We start from the raw sequence: 19,847 nt of genomic DNA, 5'->3' as shown, positions 1-19,847 counted from the left end.
GTTCTGCCACTTTACAACAAGAATCAGTTTTCTTCCAGTTTCTAACTACACATCCCTCATTTCCTGCTGAGACCTTACCAGAAGCACCTTTAACATTTATATATTTTTAAAATTAATACACTTTAAAAAAAGTTTTAGGTTTACAGAAAAACCCCATATACTCTCACCACTGCCCCTCCCCCCAGTTTTCCCTATTAACATTCTTGCATTAGTACGGTGCATTTGTTACAACTGATGAGCAAATACTGATAAATTATTATTGACTAAAGACCATAGTTTATATTAAGTGTTCACTCTGTGTGTTTGACATTCTATGGGGTTTGACAAATGTATAATGACATAGAGCCACCGTTACAATATCATACAAAATAATTTCACTGCCCTAAAAATCCCCTGTGCTACAACCATTCATCCCTCCTTCCCTTCCCCAAACCCCTAGCAACCACTGATCTTTGCTGTCTCCATAGTTTTGACTTTTCCAGAATGTTATATAGTTCGAATCGTACAGTATGTAGCCTTTTCACATTAGCTTCTTTCACTCAGCAATTTGCATTTAATGTTCCTTTGTGGTTTTTTTGGTAGCTTGATTGTTCATTTCTTTTCATTGCTGAATAATATTACATTGTATGGATGTACCGCAGTTTAGCCATTCACCTATTGAAGAACATCTTGGTTGCTTCCAAGTTTCGGCAATTAGGTTTTCATGTGCGCATAAGTTTTCAACTCATTTAGGTAAAGACCAAGGAGTACAATTGCTGGATCATATTGTAGGAGTGTGCTTAGTTTTGAAAGAAACTGCCAAACTGTCCTCTAAAGTAGCTGTACCATCTTGCACTCCCACTAGCAATGAATGAGAGATGCATTCTTTCTTAAACTTAGGAAATTGTTCATCTCTTTACTAGGGATTCTAGTGTTAAAGATTAAAAGTGGGAGCGTGGGACCAAATTACTACATTCAAGTCTTAGCTTCCCCATTTATTGGTTATGTCACCTTGGGCAGGTTACTCAACTTATCTGTGCCTTAGTTTCCTTTGTAGTAAAGAAGGAATAATAATGAACAACTTCATTAGATTGTTTTAAGAATTAAATAAGTCAGGTGTAAAGCGCTTAGAACACTGCCTGGCACATAGAAAGTGTTAAATGATAGCTGATTTCATGTGGTCTCTCCTTCCTGATGGGCAATCATCCACATGTTGTCTTTCCATCCTCTGTCCTTTATATCTATCACTTTCTTCTATTTCATTCACCTTTTTCTTTTGAACCACGCAGCTTTAAAAGAATATCCTATACATAACTGATTCACTTTTCCATAGCATCAATTCAGTTCTTCTCCAGTACGATTTTAGTTATGTTCCTGCATTTTAAATATGCTTGCATGTGTTTTAATCCCTTTTCATCTAGTGTTTTTATTTCAGCCTGTTCTCTCACAGCTTTCATTCCTGTTTCACTTAGGCCATGTCTTCCTGATTTCCAAGTTTAGTGTTTTGTCAGTCAACAGGCTGAGTGACTTGACCTTAGCCCCACTATACAAATATGGAGATGCACTGAAACACAGTAAAGTGCTTGGGCCACACATTTAAAAATACAGAAACCTACCTACTTCTGTTGGATTCTTTTCTCCCAAGAACACACCGACAGACTGGCGTTGGGCTCCATTTGAGAGCCATGGTTGCGCGTCAATATAATGGGTCACGACCAGAATTTTTTAAACAAAGGGATAGAACACTAAATACAATGCAGGACAGGTAATAAAGGCAAGTTATGCATTGTGAAATGCTTGTTTGCGTTTTTAAATTATATATGTGTGTAAATGTGTATTCTTAACATCAGTCCGGTCACACACGCTTGAGAGTCACTGCTCTAACGCATACTTCTACCTGAGACGTGTACGAACAAACGACTAGTGGGTAGAACACTCGTCCCCGCTCCACTAGATCGCAAACGTTGGCTGGGGACTCTGGGAAATGGAGTTTAGCGTCGTGGAGCACTCTGGGAATCGTAGTCCTATGTGTCCGCGGGGCGCGGTTTAACGCTAGCGAGCGGGTGCGGGGGGGCGGTGTTCTCTTCTCCCACCACCGGAAGTGGCCGTTGAAGCCGGCTGTGGGCGTGAAAAGAGCTTGGCGAGGGGGAAAGTCCAGCTGCTTCGGCTCCCTTCACTAGGTTTGGTGATTGTCCCAGAGCTTCTGGACCCGGGATCAGAGCGCGAAAATCGCTCTAGCGGGAGGGAAGCCCAGATATCACTATGGCAACCGCCAGCCCCTCTGGCCGCGTGACGTCACCCCTCTCTCTCTCCGCTTGAAGCGGCCTCTGCGAGAGGGAGCTGGGGAGTCCTCGAAGGGGGCTCCCCTCTCCTCCTTTAGTGTAGGACTATTCCGCCCCGATCCCTGGGAGGGCTTTGTTCTTTTGTTCCGGCCTAGGAGGAAGGACGCGAGCCGAGCCCCGCCCTGTTTGTCCACCTTCCAGCTTTTCCGCTCCGCAACAGGTGTTTCTTCTTGAGCCCGCGGGGGTGTGAGCCCACAAGTGTGCACCGAGGTAACCGTCCGAGTAGGTGGGCGCCTCTGCCCAGATTCTAGGGTAGGCGCCAGGGGTTTTTTGGAATCTGGGGCCGAACCTGCGTACTCGATCTCCATTCTGTTTTTGTTCAGCGGGAGTGCCACATGCCTCTTTACTGCTGTCTCCGGGCACTTCTCTTTTCCAAGGACCTCTTGGCCACTGTGCAAAACTCTTGAGGTGTGATTGTGTGACGGTTGCCGCTGACCCCATCTTGTGTCTTTTAGGGCAGCCAGCTTCACTGTGTGTAAGGGCACAGACTCGTGCCGGACATCTGGGCTCCAGAGAGAGGACCCCACTTGAGGGACGCTGCTTGGGAAACCCTGGTGTCCAGATTCCAAGAGGAACGGGATGAGCACCTGAGATGGAAGGTAGTGGGGACGACTTGGGGGAGAGTGGGATAATGGGGGCAAAAGAACAGTCATGACATGAAGATTAAATACTTGACGGAGCTGGAAGAAGTGGAAGGAGGGAACCTTATATATATGAGGATAGAGAAAAGAAACAATTACATCATAGGGAGAGATTCTTATTTACATTATAGAGAGAGACTTGGAGGAAGAGTTAATTCTGCTTGGCTTTGGGATTGGGGAGTGAAAAGGAGTAATGGTTCAGAATGTCTGTGATCCTCACATGATTTCTATTTATTAAAAATTAGAATGATAATCTTACAGTCAGAAAAAAATCTTGGTAATCATCTCTTCAATCCAAGAATCAGTTCTGAAATATCCCTGGCGGATGACCATCTGTTAAGCCTATGCCTGAACAATTATGGCATTAAGCTCCATTTTGGGTGCAGACTATTCCCTTGTTGGTGTTTTCTTTTTTTAGTTCCTTATATGAGGCAGAAGTGCCTTTCCCTGTAACTTCTGTGTTGATCTTAGTTCTTAGTCCCCAAAAGCAAGAGACTGCTCTCTCCTTAACATTGCTGCCCTTCAGATATGTGAATTCAGCTGTTACAACCCCTACTCACAAATTCTTTTTCTTCTCAAAGCAAAATAGCCTCAGTTCCTTTGATGGGTCTCCATGCGATATATCTAGACCTCTTCTCTAAAAACTCTACTGCATGACAGCATGCTTCTTAAAATGCATTGCCTAAAACTAAACAGTCATTTAGATGTACTTTGAAAAATACCTTAAAGTGTGACATACTATTTCTTTTGATTTGGATATTTCTGCTGTTTAGTATCAGATTGTATTTGCTTTTTAAAAAATCAGCGATATTATGCTGTTAGTCCTAGATCTTCTTTACATAAACTGCCATGAACTAGATTTATGTCATCCTTGTATAATAGACTTGTTTTTTATCCTTAATGTCAGGACTTCACATTTATTATGATTGTTCAAATTTTTCGGCCAAGTGTTCCAGCTTGTCAGAATAATTAATAATTAATATTAACTTGGTTATTCAGTGTTTTAACTGTCCTTTCCAACTTTATGTCACTAGCATATTTAATGAATATTCCTTCTCTTTCTTCCTACATGTCATTCAACAGGTCAGGGTAAGGACAGAGCCCTGTGATATGTCACTGTAGACTTCTTTCTGTATTGTCATTGTCTTTACATTCTGTAGGTATGGCTATGCAGTCAAGTTTGGTTTAACCTAGCTGCTATCATACAGTCCTTTTTCTCGGATTTGTTTAATATCATTAGAAATCTTAACATTATTTATATTATTTATTTAGGTTTGAGCTATACCTCATATTTGTCCTCAGCTCTTTTTTTCTAAAGGTACAAAGAATCTCTGTTTTATTTCTCACAACTGCATGTATATCTACAATTATCTCAAAACAAAAAGTTTGATGAAAAAATCAACTGTGTTTCATTCTATCACCAATGAACAATTAGAAATTGTAATAAAAATAATAATTCCGTTTATAATAGCATCCAAAATATGAAACAAGAATATAAACCAACAAAAATATGCAAGATCTCTACACTGAAAGCTACAAAATATTGCTGAGAAAAGTTTTTTCCAGCTTATTGAGATATAATTGACCCTGACATTGTATAAGTTTAAGTTGTCCAGTGTTATGATTTGACCCACCTATATATTGCAAAATGATTACCACAATAAGCTTAGTTAACCACATTGGTCACCACACAGATTTGGTGCAGTGTGTGTGTGATGAGAATGTTTAAGATTTATTCTCTTAGCAACTTGCAAGTGTATAATACCGTATTGTTAACAATAATTACCATGCTGTACATTAGATCTCCAGAACTTATTTGTAACTTAAAGTTTGTACCCTTTATCCAAAATCTCCCCATTTCCCCCGCCCTCCAGCCCCTGAAAACCCTCATTCTACTCTTTGTTTCTGTGTTCGGACTTTTTAGATTCCACATATGAGATCATGCAGTATTTGTCTTCCTCTTTCTTATTTCACTTAGCACAATGCCTTCAGAGTCCATCCATGTTATCCCAAATGACAGGATTTCCTTCTGTTTTATGGCTGAATAATATTGCATTATATATGTGTATGTGTGTGTACCTTCCCACTGTTTGTGGGAATGTAAATTGGTTTACCCACTATAAAAAACAATATGGAGATTCCTTAAGAAATTGAAACTAGAACTACCATATGATTCAGCAATCCCACTTCTGGGTATGTATCCAAAGGAAATGAAATCACTATCTCAGATATCTGCACCTCCATGTTCATTGCAACATTATTTACAAGAGCCAAGACATGAAAGTAACCTAAGTGTCCATCAGTGGATGAATGGATAAAGAAAATGTGGTATATATTTATATTTCCATAGTGGCTATACCAATTTACATTCCCACCAACAGTGGACAAATGTTCCTTTTTCTCCACATGCTCACCAACACTTATCTCTTGTCTTTTTGATAATATTCATTCTGACAGGTCTGAGGTGATATCTCACTGTGGTTTTGATTTGCATTTCCCTGATGATTAGTGATATCAAGGACCTTTTCATATACACTGGCCATTTGTATGTCTTCCTTGGAAAAATATCTATTCAGGTTCTCTGCCCATTTTTAAACTGGATTATTTGTTTTTATGCCGTTGAGTTGTATGAGTTCCTTATATACTTTGGATATTAACCTCTTATCAGCTATATGATTTGCAAATATTTTCTCCCATTCCATAGCTTATCTTTTCATTCTGTTGATGCTTTCTTTAGCTGTGCAGAAGGTTTTTCGTTTGATGTAGTCCCATTTGTTGCTTTTTCCTTTTGTTGCTTGTGTTTTTTGGTGTCATATTGAAAAGATCATTGCCAAGACCGATGTCAAGTAGCTTTTTCCTCCTGTTTTCTAGGAGTTTTACAGTTTTAGGTCTTGTTTAAATCTTTAATCCATTTCAAGTTAATTTTCATGATTGGTGTAAGATAGGGATTCTGTTTCCTTCTTTTGTATGTGATTATCCAGTTTTCCCACCACCATTTGTTGAAGAGACTGTCCTTTCCCCATTAAGTATTTTGGTCCCTTGTCAAATATTAGCTGATCATATATAGGAGACTTTATTTCTGGGCTCTCAATTCTGTTCCATTGGTATCTGTGTCTATTTTATGACAGTACCGTATTGTTTTGATTGCTGTAGCTTTATAATATAGTTTGAAACCAGGAAGTGTGATGCCTCCAGCTTTGTTTTTCTTTGTCAGGATTGCTTTGGCTTTTGGGGGTCTTTTTCGATTCCATACAAATTTTAGAATTTTTTTTCTATTTCTGTGAAAAATGCCATTGGAATTTTGATAGGGATTACATTTAATCTATAGATGACTTTGAGTAGTATGGACAGTTTAACAATAGAAATTCTTCTCATCCATGAACACAGGATGTCTTTCCATTTATTTGTGCCTTCTTCAAATTCTTTCATCAATGACTTATAGTTTTCATTCCATAGATCTTTCATCTCCTTGGTGAAATTTATTTCTAAGTTTTTTATTGTTTTTGATGCTGTTCTAAATGGGATTATTTTCTTTATTTCTTTTGCAGATATTTCCTTTTTAGTGTATAGAAACACCACTGATGAAATCACCTCTTATCTTTACTGATTGGCTTTGGGAGAGAAATACCCTCCATCAGCAGTTCTGTTAGGGATTCTGAGGCTTTCTCAGATCTTCTATGCATACATCTGCTCCATGCTTTTTGTTCCCTCTTGAGGGGGATTCTTAAGATTGTATGCCTTCTCTTAATCCTGCAAAGCCAGGCTGGGTGCTAACAGCTTCACCTTTGCTTTTCCTTGGTGGTGCTGAATGCTCAGGTTGCTTTGGTTGCTTTCTCCAAATCATGCAGAGTCAGGCTGGCTCTCTCCAAATCATGCAGAGTCAGGCTGGCTTTCTGTGTGTGTTCATAGCTATCTATAAAAGCTCCTCTTGCCACCATTAGGGTGTGCACAGAGAGCTGGCCATAGGTTGTGGGGAGGGTGTATAGGAGAGGTGCATGGAGCATTGCAGTTGGGAGGATCCACAAGTGAAGCATCCCCAGTGGCTCTTTGGCAGGCTTCCTGATGGAGTCTGTGAAGTGGTTAGTAGGATCCATGTTCCTTTGATATGCCCTCCAAGTGCCCCTACTGCTGTTCTCCCAGCTGCTCTCTTCCCCTCATTCTCTTAGGACACCTCAGTATTCTGGATGAGGTGAGAAAGAAGTGGGTATCTTTGCTGGTGTCCTATACTGCTGGGGAACCTGGGCACTCACATGCTTTCACTTTTGCCCGTGAGAGAAATCACAGGCCAAGAAGGCCTTCTTGGCACTGAGCTGTACCTCCTTGGGGGTGACGCCGGTAAAATGAAACTGTTCCTCTTACCCTCTTCAATGCATCCGTCTTGGATTTTTTGTTGTTGTTGTTCCAGTGGTGTGCTGGAACTTCTGTGCTAGACTCCTGGACTTCCACAAAGACACTCTCATCCATGGATGATTGTCTAAATCAGTGTTCTTTGTGGGGAAGATGGTAGAAAATTCTTATTCCACCATGTTGATGACATCACTTCTCCCCTTCTCAGCTCTTTGCCCCTTATATCTTTCATAAATATTCTTTTTAATTCTAACTTCCTCAAAATTAAATCAGCCCAAATGGTTTCATTTTAAGGCTTTGCCTTTTTTTTCTTTTTGGGATTTTTCACAATTTATAGTTAGAATTAATTTTCATGAGCCTCTGTCCCTTATAGTCATGGTAATATTTGTAACACTTACTGAACATTTACTATTGCCAGGCACTTAGTTGGTTTCTATAGCTGTTACTGTTGTTGGTTTTGTTGGTTTCTGTTACTTGGAATCAAAATCATCTTACCTAAGACATTTCTCTTTATTCTATTTTCCTAAAGTCTTGGGTACATATCTGCCTATGTACAACATTTCCTCAACTTTCCTCCAACTAACATCTTCATTTTCGTCTCAAGATTTCTTTTACAAGACAGTTTTCCATTACTGGTCAAATTAAGTCTGGAATAATAGTTCCTTTTATTGCTTCCTCTACTTTCTGAGAATCGGACTTTCCCGTCAACCATTACTCTGAATAGATTCCTCCAAGAGCAAAGTTGGTTTCTGTTTTGTTTATTGATGTATAAGTTACTACATTAAGTGCACAGATCTTAAGCGTACCAGTTGATTAATTTTTATATATTATATACAAGTGTAACCACTACCCACACTAAGATATGGAATGTTTCTAATGCCCCAGAGGTCTCTCTTGTGTGCCTGCCCAGTCAGTAACCCTCCAGAGGTAACCACTATTCTAAGTTTTTGTACTTAATATACAGGCACACCTCAGAGATATTGTGGGTTCAGTTCCAACCACTGCAGTAAATCAAATATTGAAATAAACTGAATCTCATGACTTTCTTGGTTTCCCAGCGCATATAAAAGGTATGTTTATACTATACTGTAGTCTATTAATTGTGCAATAGCACTATGTGTAAAAAAAAATGTATATACCTTAATCTAAAACTATATGTTATTGCTAAAAAACGCTAAACATCATCTGAGCCTTCAGCAATTTATAGTAGTAGCATCAAAAATTACTGATCATAGATCACCATAACAAATATAGTAATAATAAAAAGTTTGAAATATTGCGAGAATTACCGAAATGTGACACAGAGACATGAAGTGAGCAAATGCTGTTGGAAAAATGGTGCTGATAGCCTTGCTCGACATAGGGTTGCCACAAGCCTTAAATTTGTAAAAAAAAAACACAGTATCTGTGAAGTGCAAATAAAGTGAAGCACAATAAAACGAGGCATGCCTGTAAATGTACTCATACAGTATGCATTCTTTTTTAAAAAAATTAATTAATTTATTTTTGGCTTGTTGGGTCTTCATCGCTGTGCATGGGCTTTCTTTAGTTGCAACGAGCGGAGGCTACTCTTCATTGAGGTGCGCGGGCTTCTCATTGTGGTGGCTTCTCTTGTTGCGGCGCACGGGCGTCAGTAGTTGTGGCGTGTGGGCTCTAGAACACAGGCTCAGTAGTTGTAGCCCACGGGCTTAGTTGCTCGGCGGCATGTGGGATCTTCCAGGAACAGGGCTCGAACCCGTCTCCCCTGCATTGGCAGGCGGATTCTTAACCACTGCGCCACCAGGGAAGTCCCAGTATGCATTCTTTTGTGTTTGGCTTATTTTGCTCAATATTGTTTATAAGATACATCCGTGTTGTTAGGTAAAGCAAGAGCTCATTCTTTTACACTGTGGAATAATATTCTATTGTATGAATATATCACAGTTTATCCATTCTGCTGAAAGACGTTTGGATTGTTTCTAATCTGGGCATATTATAAATAAACCTGCTGTGAACAGTCTTGTACAAGTCTTTTGGTAGACATAACCCCTCATTTCTCTGGATATATGCACAGGAGTGGGATTGCTGAGTCATAGGGCAGGTGTACGTATAGCTTTGGTATATACTGCCAAACAGTTTTTCTAAATGATTGGTAAATGTTTACCTCCACAGCAATGTACAAAAGTTCTAATCTCTCTGTATTCTTGCCAGTAGTTAGTATTGACCATGTGTATTTAAGTTTAGACACTCTGGTAGGTAGGTAATATAGATAAGTATATGTCGTTGTGATATGTAATTTATATTAATAGCAACATTTCAAAGGGCATGGGAAGACTTTTGGAAAGTAATCTGATTATTAATTCATATTTTATATGTAGCAGAGAAGGCAGCAGAAATATTTTGCCTCACTTAATGAGGAATGTAGATTGAGTTGTATGATCCATGTGACTGTAAGTATCTAGGGGCAAAATTGTGAATCTTAAAGTAATGCTTTAATTCCTAAGCCTACCCATGAGAGTACGAAGGTCCTAGTCAGCAGTTACGTTGCTTCTTTTTTTGGATTTTGAGAAGGAAATGGCTTCTCAAATGGCAGAAATAGTTCCTGCTGTTTTCATATAGAAAAATAAGTGGATTTTGTGGATTGCTGGGAACAGCTAACTTGGACAGGATTCATTGTGGTTTCTTTTTCCTCCCCTAGATCTGTCTTCTCCAGAGTCTGCCCTTCTCCAAGGGGGATGTACTTCACTCCCATCAGCTAGTTTTCAGGTAAGTTGGGATTTCCTGAAATGTCATTTCAGTCGTTAGAGTGGGATTGTATATTCTTTTGCTGTGGGTTATATTTAGCTGAAAACCAATGTTGGCAATTCATTCTGGGCTCCCATCTGCCAACCACTTTTTTCTTAGCTCTGCCTCTCCAGCTTAACTAATATATTCACCACTTAACTTCTTGCTTACGTCTTGCCATGTGCCAGTGATGAGAGAGCAGAAGTACAAAACTTGATACTTTACCTGAATAGACCAAATGACTGCTAAATATTAAAACTCGGTGAAACGAGTACCATGGAAAACAGAGACTCAACAAAAATGTATGTGGTCTGGAGGGGTTAGGAGAGTTTCTGCAGTTCTTGCTTCTTTCCTCTGTAGCTCCCTTCCCTACAGTACTCTGTGAACTCTAGTCACCTTGACTTCCCCAAACTCTCAGCATTACCTGTTCAGTTCAAGGAGTCTGCTGGGTAGCTCCTGGGTTCCCCTCCCCTGCACCCCTGCCTGGACACTCTCAAGGCAGTAAGCTGGAGCAGTTGTAGGGCTCACTTCATTTGTTTCCTGATTCTTGGGGATCACTGTTCTTTGTTATCTGAGATTCAGTGCCTTGGAAACTGTTGTTTCATATGTTTTGTCTGGAATTTGTTGGTTATTTTAATGCAGGAGGGTAAATCCAGTCCTTGTTAATCCCATCTTGGCCACAGCTTGATCCTTTTGAGGTTTGGTTTTGAACTGTAAGCTTTGTTAGGGCTGACCTAGTGTAGCCTTATTCTAGGACTGTGTCTCATGGGGTCTGTGACTATACTTTAGTTCAGTGATTTGCTAGGATGACCCACCCAACCCAGCAACATAACTCAGGGATAGAGATCATTACAACAAAGGATACAAAACACATTAAAAGGAAAAAGATATTTATAAGAATCCAAAGAAATCAGGTGCAGGCTTCCAAGTCCTCCTTCTGTGATGATCACACAGATGTACTTTCTCTAGAGCTGTTGTCCACAGAGACAGAGAAATGTCTCTACCCAGGGAAGTCTTCTTGAGTCTCACAGTCCAGAGTTCTTAAAGGGAGCTGATCACATCAACGTGTACTTGCTGTTGACCAGCCATGGTGCAGACCTCAAACTAGGCACCACATATGCATCGTAAATCTTCATGTATACTTTAAACAATGCTGACAGTCTGGTACATCCTGTCCCAGTGCTCCAGGCACACAATAACATCATCAATCAGTGACTATATAAACATTAGTTTTCAGAGCTTGTTTAAGGTTCAGAAACATGGATCCAAGTGTCCCTGGAGATTAGCAAGGATTGGGCAAGCCGGACTTGCTGCTTTAACTCTTTCCTCACAGGCTAAACTTGTGCTGCTCCTGAAGTGCGCTGGAACTGTTTGTGTGAACTGATTATGCGTATGTCTTCTTAACTCTGGGTTCAGTTATGTCACATTGGTAACTTGATATGGCCTGTGGAGATAGTATTTACACCAGAGTTTTGGAGCTCCTCCTCTGTGTATCTCCCTTCTCTCTAGTATCTATCCTGCAAATTCCCTGCCTCTGTAGTCCTGAGCTGCCACCTTTGTTTCCTCAGTTCAGTGAGACCACTGTGTCTTGCTCAGTTTCTGCCTCCAGGCAGGAAACTGAAGGGTCTGTGGGGCTCATGTGATTGTCTCCCTTCTCTCAGGGATCACAGTTCTGTTCTGTCTGCTGTTCAAAATATGAAAGCACTTGTTTCAGTTATATTGTTGAGTTTTACAGTTGTTTACACTGGGAGAGCTAGTCCAGTAGCTCTGTCGTGGTTAGAAGTAGAAGTCCCAATAATTTATTTATCTATTTTGAAACAAAATTAACTCACTTGCCCAGTTTCAAATACATAATAAATAAAGAAAAAGTAAGAAGTTCCCCTGCATTGCCTCAGAGTCCCACTAAACAGTCACACTGATAATGTTCGGTAGTGTATTCTTTTAGCTTTTTCTCTGTGCATTTACATACAAACTTTCCTATTCATAAAAATAAAAATGGGATAATACCATGTATGCTATTTTTAATATATATATTTCCTAATCAGTACATATAGAGACACTTTATTTTTAAAATGTCTGCATAAGCTGCTTTAGTATGGATGTACCATGAATTCTTTAACCACTATCCTATTAATAGACATTTAAGTTTGCTTTTTTTTCCCCTCACAGTGTTGCAAGGAAATTTTTACATATGTCTTTGCACCCTGAGTTGTTTCTAAAGAATAAATTCCTACAAGCTATAAATCTGGATTGAATGATATATGCTTTTAAAGTTTTGATAGATCCTGGCAGAGTGCCCCCTGATAGATTGCATTAAGGCCCTGTTCCCACCGTAATACACATGAGCACTTTAAGCAGTGTTCGCTAATCTGGTATCTCATTGTTTTATTATGTTTTTCTTGGAGTGGAGCATCTTTTCATGGTTTGTTAACAATGGTTTGGGTGAATTGCCTGTTTGGGTTGTCAGCCTTTTTTGGTTATTGTTGTAGGTTGTTCATCTTTCATCTTTTCTGCTAATTATTTGTAGCAACTCAGAATATTGCATTTTATTTATGGTTTTCTACAGAAGTTTTACATTTTTATGTGGTTTTATCTGTCAGTCTCTCTGTCTTATAATTTTTGCCTTCCACATATCAAGCTTATAAAACTATTTTTCTGTCTTTTATTCTATTTTATTTTTGCTTTTTCTTTACAATTCAGTCTCTAATCCAGCAGATATTTTTGTGTATGCTGTGAAGTAGGGAACTCACCTTAATTTTTTTTCTCAAATAGACAGTCATTTGTTATGGCACCATTTAGTGAATAATCCAGCTTTTTAAAACTAATTTGAAAGTTGCTTAATCCCATTTAGTTCTTATAAACATGGCTATATTTTGGGGTTCTCTGTTTTTCATTGAGTTTTATTCCATACCAGACCACTCTGTTTTAATTTATCTTTATCTTTCGGTATATTTTGGTATGTTACTTAGTATATTTTGAAATGTGGTAGGGTTCCTCAAATTCTTTCAAAAACATTTTTGGCTGTTCTTGCACTTATAGGTAGTAAAGCATATTATTGATGTTAGTAGGTATACTCTTAATACTTGATATATCTTGGAACACAGAGATCATGATGATGATGATTATGAAGATCAATAACAACAACAACAGTGGCCAACATTGACTGAGCACTTGTTATATGCTAGGCCTTAAATTAAGCATTTAATATTGAACATTGCTTATTTAATTCTTGCAATAATCCTATGAGTCAGGTTTTGTTTTTATATTTATTTTACAAAGGAGGAAATATCAAAATCATTTTTCAGATAGCCCAGAGCTTGCCTTACTTCTGTCAGTATTGCTAACTTTACCCCTTTCCGAGGTAAATCCTCTATGGCTAAGCAGAAATATGTTTGGTATTTCAGGAATCAGTGACCTTCAAGGATGTGATAGTGGACTTTACCCAGGAAGAATGGAAACAGCTGGATCCTGTACAGAGAGATTTATTCAGGGATGTGACATTGGAAAATTATACACATCTGGTCTCTATAGGTAAGGATGACTTCTCTGCATTAATATCTGGGGGTGTGGAGGAGGAGGGTGCTCTTGTGCTTAGGTGAGTTCTGCCATTAAGGAACCAAAGATTCCGAAACTTTGAAAGGCTCTGAAAAGGTTTCTACTCTCTAGCAAGTAGAAGGACAAACTAATAATTTTTCTGAACCCAGATCAGTTCCCAAGTTATACCACATCTGGGAATGTATAACATGGAAGCTATATGTGCTTTATATGCTTTACTCCATCTGATTTGTCCACGTATCCTTTCCTCTAAAGACAAAGTGATGAGACTGAACTCTGATACAGCACTTTTCTCTCAGTGCAGACAGGTAACTTTTTTTTACCCCTATGAGCAGGACTCCAAGTTTCCAAACCTGATGTGATTTCCCAGTTAGAGCAAGGGACAGAGCCATGGATTGTGGAGCCCAGCATTCCAGTAGGTGCCCTTGGAGGTAAGTAATGGATACCCGGCAGATGAGTGTTATTGACACTAACCACCAGCCTGATGAGAGGATTTTACGTCTGAAATGTAGATGTACTTGCTTCTCTTTAAAGTGTCTCCTGTGGAGAATGGGAAGGCATCTGGACTCTCTTATGCTTTGTCAAAACACTAAATGTCTCAACATGTATTCTATTTTTGTACTCCTTTCAAAGGCGTTATTATCCTTCTTGCTTTTTTCTAAAGGCAACTTCTTGACATGGAATCTGGATTCCTCCTTTCCCAGCCTCCTTTGGGGCCCTGGTCTCATAATTATTACCCCACTTTTCACCCTTACAGTTTTCTTTTTGGATCTACAGCCTCCACCCCCAGTACCTTCAAATAGAAATAGGTAATCTAAATTCCAAATACTTTTACTCAACACTGTTAATCTTTCTGGCCACCATCCAGTCTGCCTTCTTGCTTTCCCAACCAAACTGTGCAAAAGTGAGTTCCATACCTGTAGCCGTCATTTCTTCATCACCTGTTCCTGTCTTAATCTCATTGTGTAGCTTCTGATCCTATCACTTTATTGGACTGCCCTTGAAATTTTGAATAACTTTCTTGTAAACCATCAATTCCCAAACTGCACAGAGAGACTTCTTCAAAGATCTGACCCTGAAAAACTGTACAAACTTAGTCACTCTAGGTAAGGAATATATCTCCAGATTTAATGAGGTAGGAGTAGGGGGTCCTTTTTATGGGGAGAAACAATGCGTGCCATGTTCAAATTTGGCAAGTACTGGATTAGCTAAAATTTAGCAGGTTTCTTACTGGAGGACCACTCAGAATTTTTTTTTTTTTAATTGGTAGTTGGGAATTATGAATTTCCAACAGGGTACATAGAATGTAACATTTCTCTCCCCTGTCTTCCTAACCGTGATTCCTTTTTTTTTATACTGCACCTTTAAAATCTTTCTTTTAAAAGATGGTTTCATGGGACTTCCCTTGCAGTCCAGTGGTTAAAACTCCTCCCTTCCAATGCAAGGGGCGTGGATTCGATCCCTGGTCGGGGGAACTAAGATCCCACATGCTGTGCGGTGCGGCCAAAAAAAAAAAAAAAGATGGTTTCATGGAACACAATTTAGAAAACTAATTTTTTAAAAGTAAGAACTTTATTAACTTGTGCTTACAGTTTGTTAACTTTTGGAAAGTTACACTGAGGTGGCCACTGGCCCTGGGCCTTGTCTGCGTCATTTTCCTATCCTCTTCTCTAGGCTGTCTTGGTGACTTGGCCCCTGCAGAATCGTGATTGTATTCTGATATATATTCTGTCTTACTGGTCTATGTTGTTCTTTTGCAACCTGGATGTCAGCACCTTCTATTATCTCTCCATGCACAGGGGTGTCGGAATATTGTGGTCAGTGCCCTTCGACTTTGCATATAGTAAAGTGAGAATTGCTTCCTGCAGTAGGAATGGTGCTGTTCAGTCTGGCCTTCTGGAATTTTCTCCAATCCTTCATTCATTACCCCACCTCTGATATTCTGGTAACTCTTTTGGTTAGTGCGTAGACAGTATGACAATGTGGATATTGGTCACAGTCTGTTGCATGTTTATTGCTTTCAACTGGAACTCCAACTTGAGCTAGAGATCAGTCACTCCCACACTCTTTTTGCCTTTAACAGCATCTGACTCCATGGTCTCCATATCCTTTTCCCTGTGAAGTACTTCCCAGGAGCTATTTTTTATGGCTATCTGCTGTACAAGTATATCCTTAGTGTCATTTTTGTTGATGAAAACATATCCATTTCTTATACTGATTGGCTGTTCCCCAAAACTTGTGTTACATTAATCATCTTGTCCCTGCTGGAGAAGCACTGCTGTTGTGAAGCTGCCTGCACTTCTGCATGCTGATGCATGCTGTACCATTTCCTATGGTACCAGGTATGGAGGGGATGGTAGGCAGCTCTAGGTCCCTGCCTTGCTTCTCATGTTTGCAGTGATAATGGTGGTGACAGTGACTGGGCTGGCAGCACAGGAGATTCAGGGTTCTCTGGGGGTCTGCTGTACCTTCCCGTTACCAGTGGAACCAAAGAAATGCTGTTTTATTTTATTTTATTTTTAATTAATTAATTTATTTATTAAGTTGGCTGCGTTGGGTCTCCACTGCTGCACGCGGGCTTTCTCTAGTTGCGGCGAGCGGGGGCTACTCTTCGTTTTGGTGCACAGGCTTCTCATCGCGGTGGCTTCTCTTGTTGTGGAGCACAGGCTCTAGGCACGCGGGCCTCAATAGTTGTGGCACACGGGCTCAGTAGTTGTGGCTCATGGGCTCTAGAGCACAGGCTCAGTAGTTGTGGCACGTGGGCTCAGTAGTTGTGGTGCATGGGCTTAGTTGCTTCATGGCATGTGGGATCTTCCCAGACCAGGGCTAGAACCCGTGTCCCCTGCATTGGCAGGCGGATTCTTAACCACTGCGCCACCAGGGAAGTCCAAGAAATGCTGTTTTAAACACAGCCTTTTTTACTGAATCTGCCAGCATTGACTACCCTGTCATCTTTCTTGTCTTGGCACAAGACAAACTATAGCAGAGTAGGCAGTAGAGTAGTGTAACTCTATGTCCTGATTATGTACTTTTCTGGTTCTTTGTTTCTTTTTTTTTTTTTTTTTTAACATCTTTGGTTCTGTGTTTCTTATATTCTTTTGTTTGCTTGCTGAAAAACTGCTTTCTTTCATTAGCATGTTTTATTCGTCCCATTACCCTAAACACCCTCAAGGATCTTCCCCCATCACTGCTTTTTTTTCACGTACATTCTTATGGCTTTAGCTATTCTTTTCCTTCTTCTTTTGAGCTGATATTTTCTATCCTATATTTGAACATTTTAGTTATCCTGCTACTTTTGGCATCTTCCACCCCCACAAACACCATTATAGTCTAGTCCTCCATTTCTCTTCCTAATTCTCAAAATGCCTAGTGTTGAACTCTTTATCTTCCTCCACCTAAATTATTTCCTCTACTATTTACAACTTTCTAATTTTAGCAGTGATATGACTATTTTGTCAGTTTTCTAGGCTAAAAACCATGGAGCCATAGTCATGTCTTGTGTTTATCCTGTCTTGAAATCATGGTTCTTAGACTTTTTGTTGCTGTTCACTGGCAAGAAATCCCAGTTCAGACTGCCTCCTTTAGATTCAGTCCATCTCTGTCTCCTCTTATCTATCTCTGTGGTCACTTTCTAAATTTACTATCAACTTAAATGGAGTTCCCTTACTGGTTCTTAGAGATTATCTATGAAATTGAATTAGACATTCTCTTGCTACTCTCATATTTTATTTCTCATTCTCCTTAGCTCTTTCCAAATTTCTCCCCAAATAATAGGGCTGTGTTTGAAAATCCTCAGAATTTGCTGAGGGCTTTATTTTTAGTTTCATTAGGTCATTCCCACAATAACACTTTTGTTGTATGTTTGTTTTTATTCCCTCAATTCAGAGAATACTGACATTTTCTTTTTCTTTCAGAGTGGGAGACAAGACCAGAAAATAGCGTATCAGTCTCAGAGCTGGACATTTCTGAAGAAGAGCCATCTCCAGAGGCAATAGTAGAAAAGCACAAAAGGGATGATCCTTGGAGTTCCAACGTCTTAGAAACTTGGGAATCTGAAGGCAGTCCAGAGAGGCAACAGGCAAATGAACAGGCCCTGCCGAGGGAAACAAAAATAACTGACAAGACAATACCTACTTTGAAGAAAGACCATGTAAATAATGACTTTGAAAAAAGCATCAATGTGAGTTCAGACCTTTTAACACAAAAAGAAGTGTCTCCAGAAGAGACCTCTACTAAAACAAATGTCAAACAGAATTTAAAGCCGGTTAAAAAAGAGAAATCTTGTAAGTGCAATGAATGTGGGAAAGCTTTTAGTTATTGTTCAGCTCTTATTCGCCATCAGAGAACACATACTGGAGAGAAGCCCTACAAATGTAATGAATGTGAAAAAGCCTTCAGCCGGAGTGAAAACCTTATAAACCATCAAAGAATTCATACTGGAGATAAACCATATAAATGTGATCAGTGTGGAAAAGGCTTCATTGAGGGTCCTTCTCTTACTCAACATCAAAGAATTCACACTGGAGAAAAACCCTATAAGTGTGATGAATGTGGGAAAGCCTTTAGTCAGAGGACCCATCTTGTTCAGCATCAGAGAATTCACACTGGTGAGAAACCATATACTTGTAATGAGTGTGGAAAAGCCTTTAGCCAGAGAGGCCACTTTATGGAACATCAGAAAATTCATACAGGAGAAAAACCTTTTAAATGTGACGAATGTGATAAAACCTTTACCAGGAGCACACACCTTACTCAACATCAAAAAATTCATACTGGAGAGAAAACCTATAAATGTAATGAATGTGGGAAGGCTTTCAATGGACCCTCAACATTTATACGTCATCATATGATTCATACTGGTGAAAAACCATATGAATGCAATGAATGTGGAAAAGCCTTCAGTCAGCACTCAAACCTCACTCAACATCAGAAAACACATACTGGGGAGAAACCTTATGATTGTGCTGAATGTGGGAAATCCTTTAGTTACTGGTCATCCCTTGCTCAACATCTAAAAATTCATACTGGAGAAAAACCTTACAAATGCAATGAATGTGGAAAGGCCTTCAGTTATTGCTCATCCCTTACTCAGCATCGGAGAATTCACACCAGAGAAAAGCCCTTTGAATGTAATGAGTGTGGAAAGGCTTTCAGTTATCTCTCAAACCTTAATCAACATCAGAAGACTCATACCCAAGAGAAAGCTTATGAATGTAAGGAATGTGGGAAAGCCTTTATTCGGAGTTCATCTCTTGCTAAACATGAAAGAATTCATACTGGTGAGAAACCCTATCAGTGTCACGAATGTGGGAAAACCTTCAGTTATGGCTCATCCCTTATTCAGCATAGGAAAATACATACTGGAGAAAGACCTTACAAGTGTAATGAATGTGGGCGAGCCTTCAACCAGAACATACACCTTACGCAACATAAGAGAATTCACACAGGAGCAAAGCCTTATGAGTGTGCCAAGTGTGGCAAAGCCTTTCGACATTGTTCATCTCTGGCTCAACATCAAAAAACTCACACAGAAGAAAAGCCCTACCAGTGTAATAAGTGTGAAAAGGCCTTTAGCCAGAGCTCCCATCTGGCTCAGCATCAACGAATTCACACTGGAGAGAAACCCTATAAATGCAATGAATGTGACAAATCCTTTAGCCGGAGCACTCATCTGACTGAACATCAGAATACTCATACTGGAGAGAAACCTTACAACTGTAATGAATGCAGGAAGACTTTCAGCCAGAGCACTTACCTCATTCAGCATCAGAGAATTCATTCAGGAGAGAAGCCCTTTGGATGTAATGATTGTGGAAAAGCCTTCAGATATCGTTCTGCTCTCAACAAACATCAGAGACTGCACCCTGGCATATGACTCTTCTAGGAACATCGTAAACATAGGGGATGCATTTACTCTAGTTTGTCCTTTTAAGTACAGAAGAATCAGGGTGGATTGAGAAACTGCCGAAAATATTTTTACTTTTCACTGTCATGCTGTGGAATGGAAAGTACATTGGGCTGAAGTAAGCCAATTACGTTGTTAAGCAACTTTGTGACATTGGCAAATTCAGCCATTTTAAGCTTCAGTTTCCTCTGTGAAATGAGGGATTTGGAGTAGGTCATTTCGAAGGTCGTTTGGAGTTTTATATTTGGTTTTGTATATTCACAATATATTCTTGAATAAGATTATTGTACATCAGCATTTTGCTATGTTGCATCT

The 19,847-nt window shown here is 39.6% G+C and overlaps 1 protein-coding gene across 4 annotated transcripts; it reads left to right on the top strand.

The window, feature by feature from the left end:
• Positions 1–2,099: 2,099 nt before the first annotated feature.
• Positions 2,100–19,847, top strand: LOC133095006 (zinc finger protein 184). 4 transcript variants are annotated; one of them, XM_061195812.1, is made up of 7 exons: positions 2,106–2,159; positions 2,417–2,531; positions 2,777–2,920; positions 9,987–10,054; positions 13,477–13,603; positions 13,963–14,058; positions 17,542–19,847. In XM_061195812.1, exons 3-7 carry the CDS (start codon positions 2,914–2,916, stop codon positions 19,500–19,502), a joined length of 2,259 nt encoding a protein of 752 aa, XP_061051795.1. In that variant the 5' UTR covers positions 2,106–2,159; positions 2,417–2,531; positions 2,777–2,913; the 3' UTR covers positions 19,503–19,847. The 4 variants fall into 4 exon arrangements, with proteins under 4 accessions (XP_061051796.1, XP_061051795.1, XP_061051794.1 ...); XM_061195813.1 differs by lacking the exon at positions 2,417–2,531 and having other exon boundaries at positions 2,100–2,159; XM_061195811.1 differs by lacking the exon at positions 2,106–2,159 and having other exon boundaries at positions 2,172–2,531.

This window comes from Eubalaena glacialis, chromosome 7 (genome assembly GCF_028564815.1).
Source record: "Eubalaena glacialis isolate mEubGla1 chromosome 7, mEubGla1.1.hap2.+ XY, whole genome shotgun sequence".
Lineage (NCBI taxonomy): Eukaryota > Metazoa > Chordata > Mammalia > Artiodactyla > Balaenidae > Eubalaena > Eubalaena glacialis.
Note: the sequence above shows the minus strand (reverse complement) of the source record. Positions and strands in the feature narration are given on the sequence as shown.

Coding starts and splice junctions, on each gene's coding strand:
- LOC133095006 (XM_061195813.1), top strand. Junction 10,055..13,476: donor TCCCATCAGCTAGTTTTCAG/GTAAGTTGGGAT, acceptor TTGGTATTTCAG/GAATCAGTGACCTTCAAGGA. Junction 13,604..13,962: donor TACACATCTGGTCTCTATAG/GTAAGGATGACT, acceptor CCCTATGAGCAG/GACTCCAAGTTTCCAAACCT.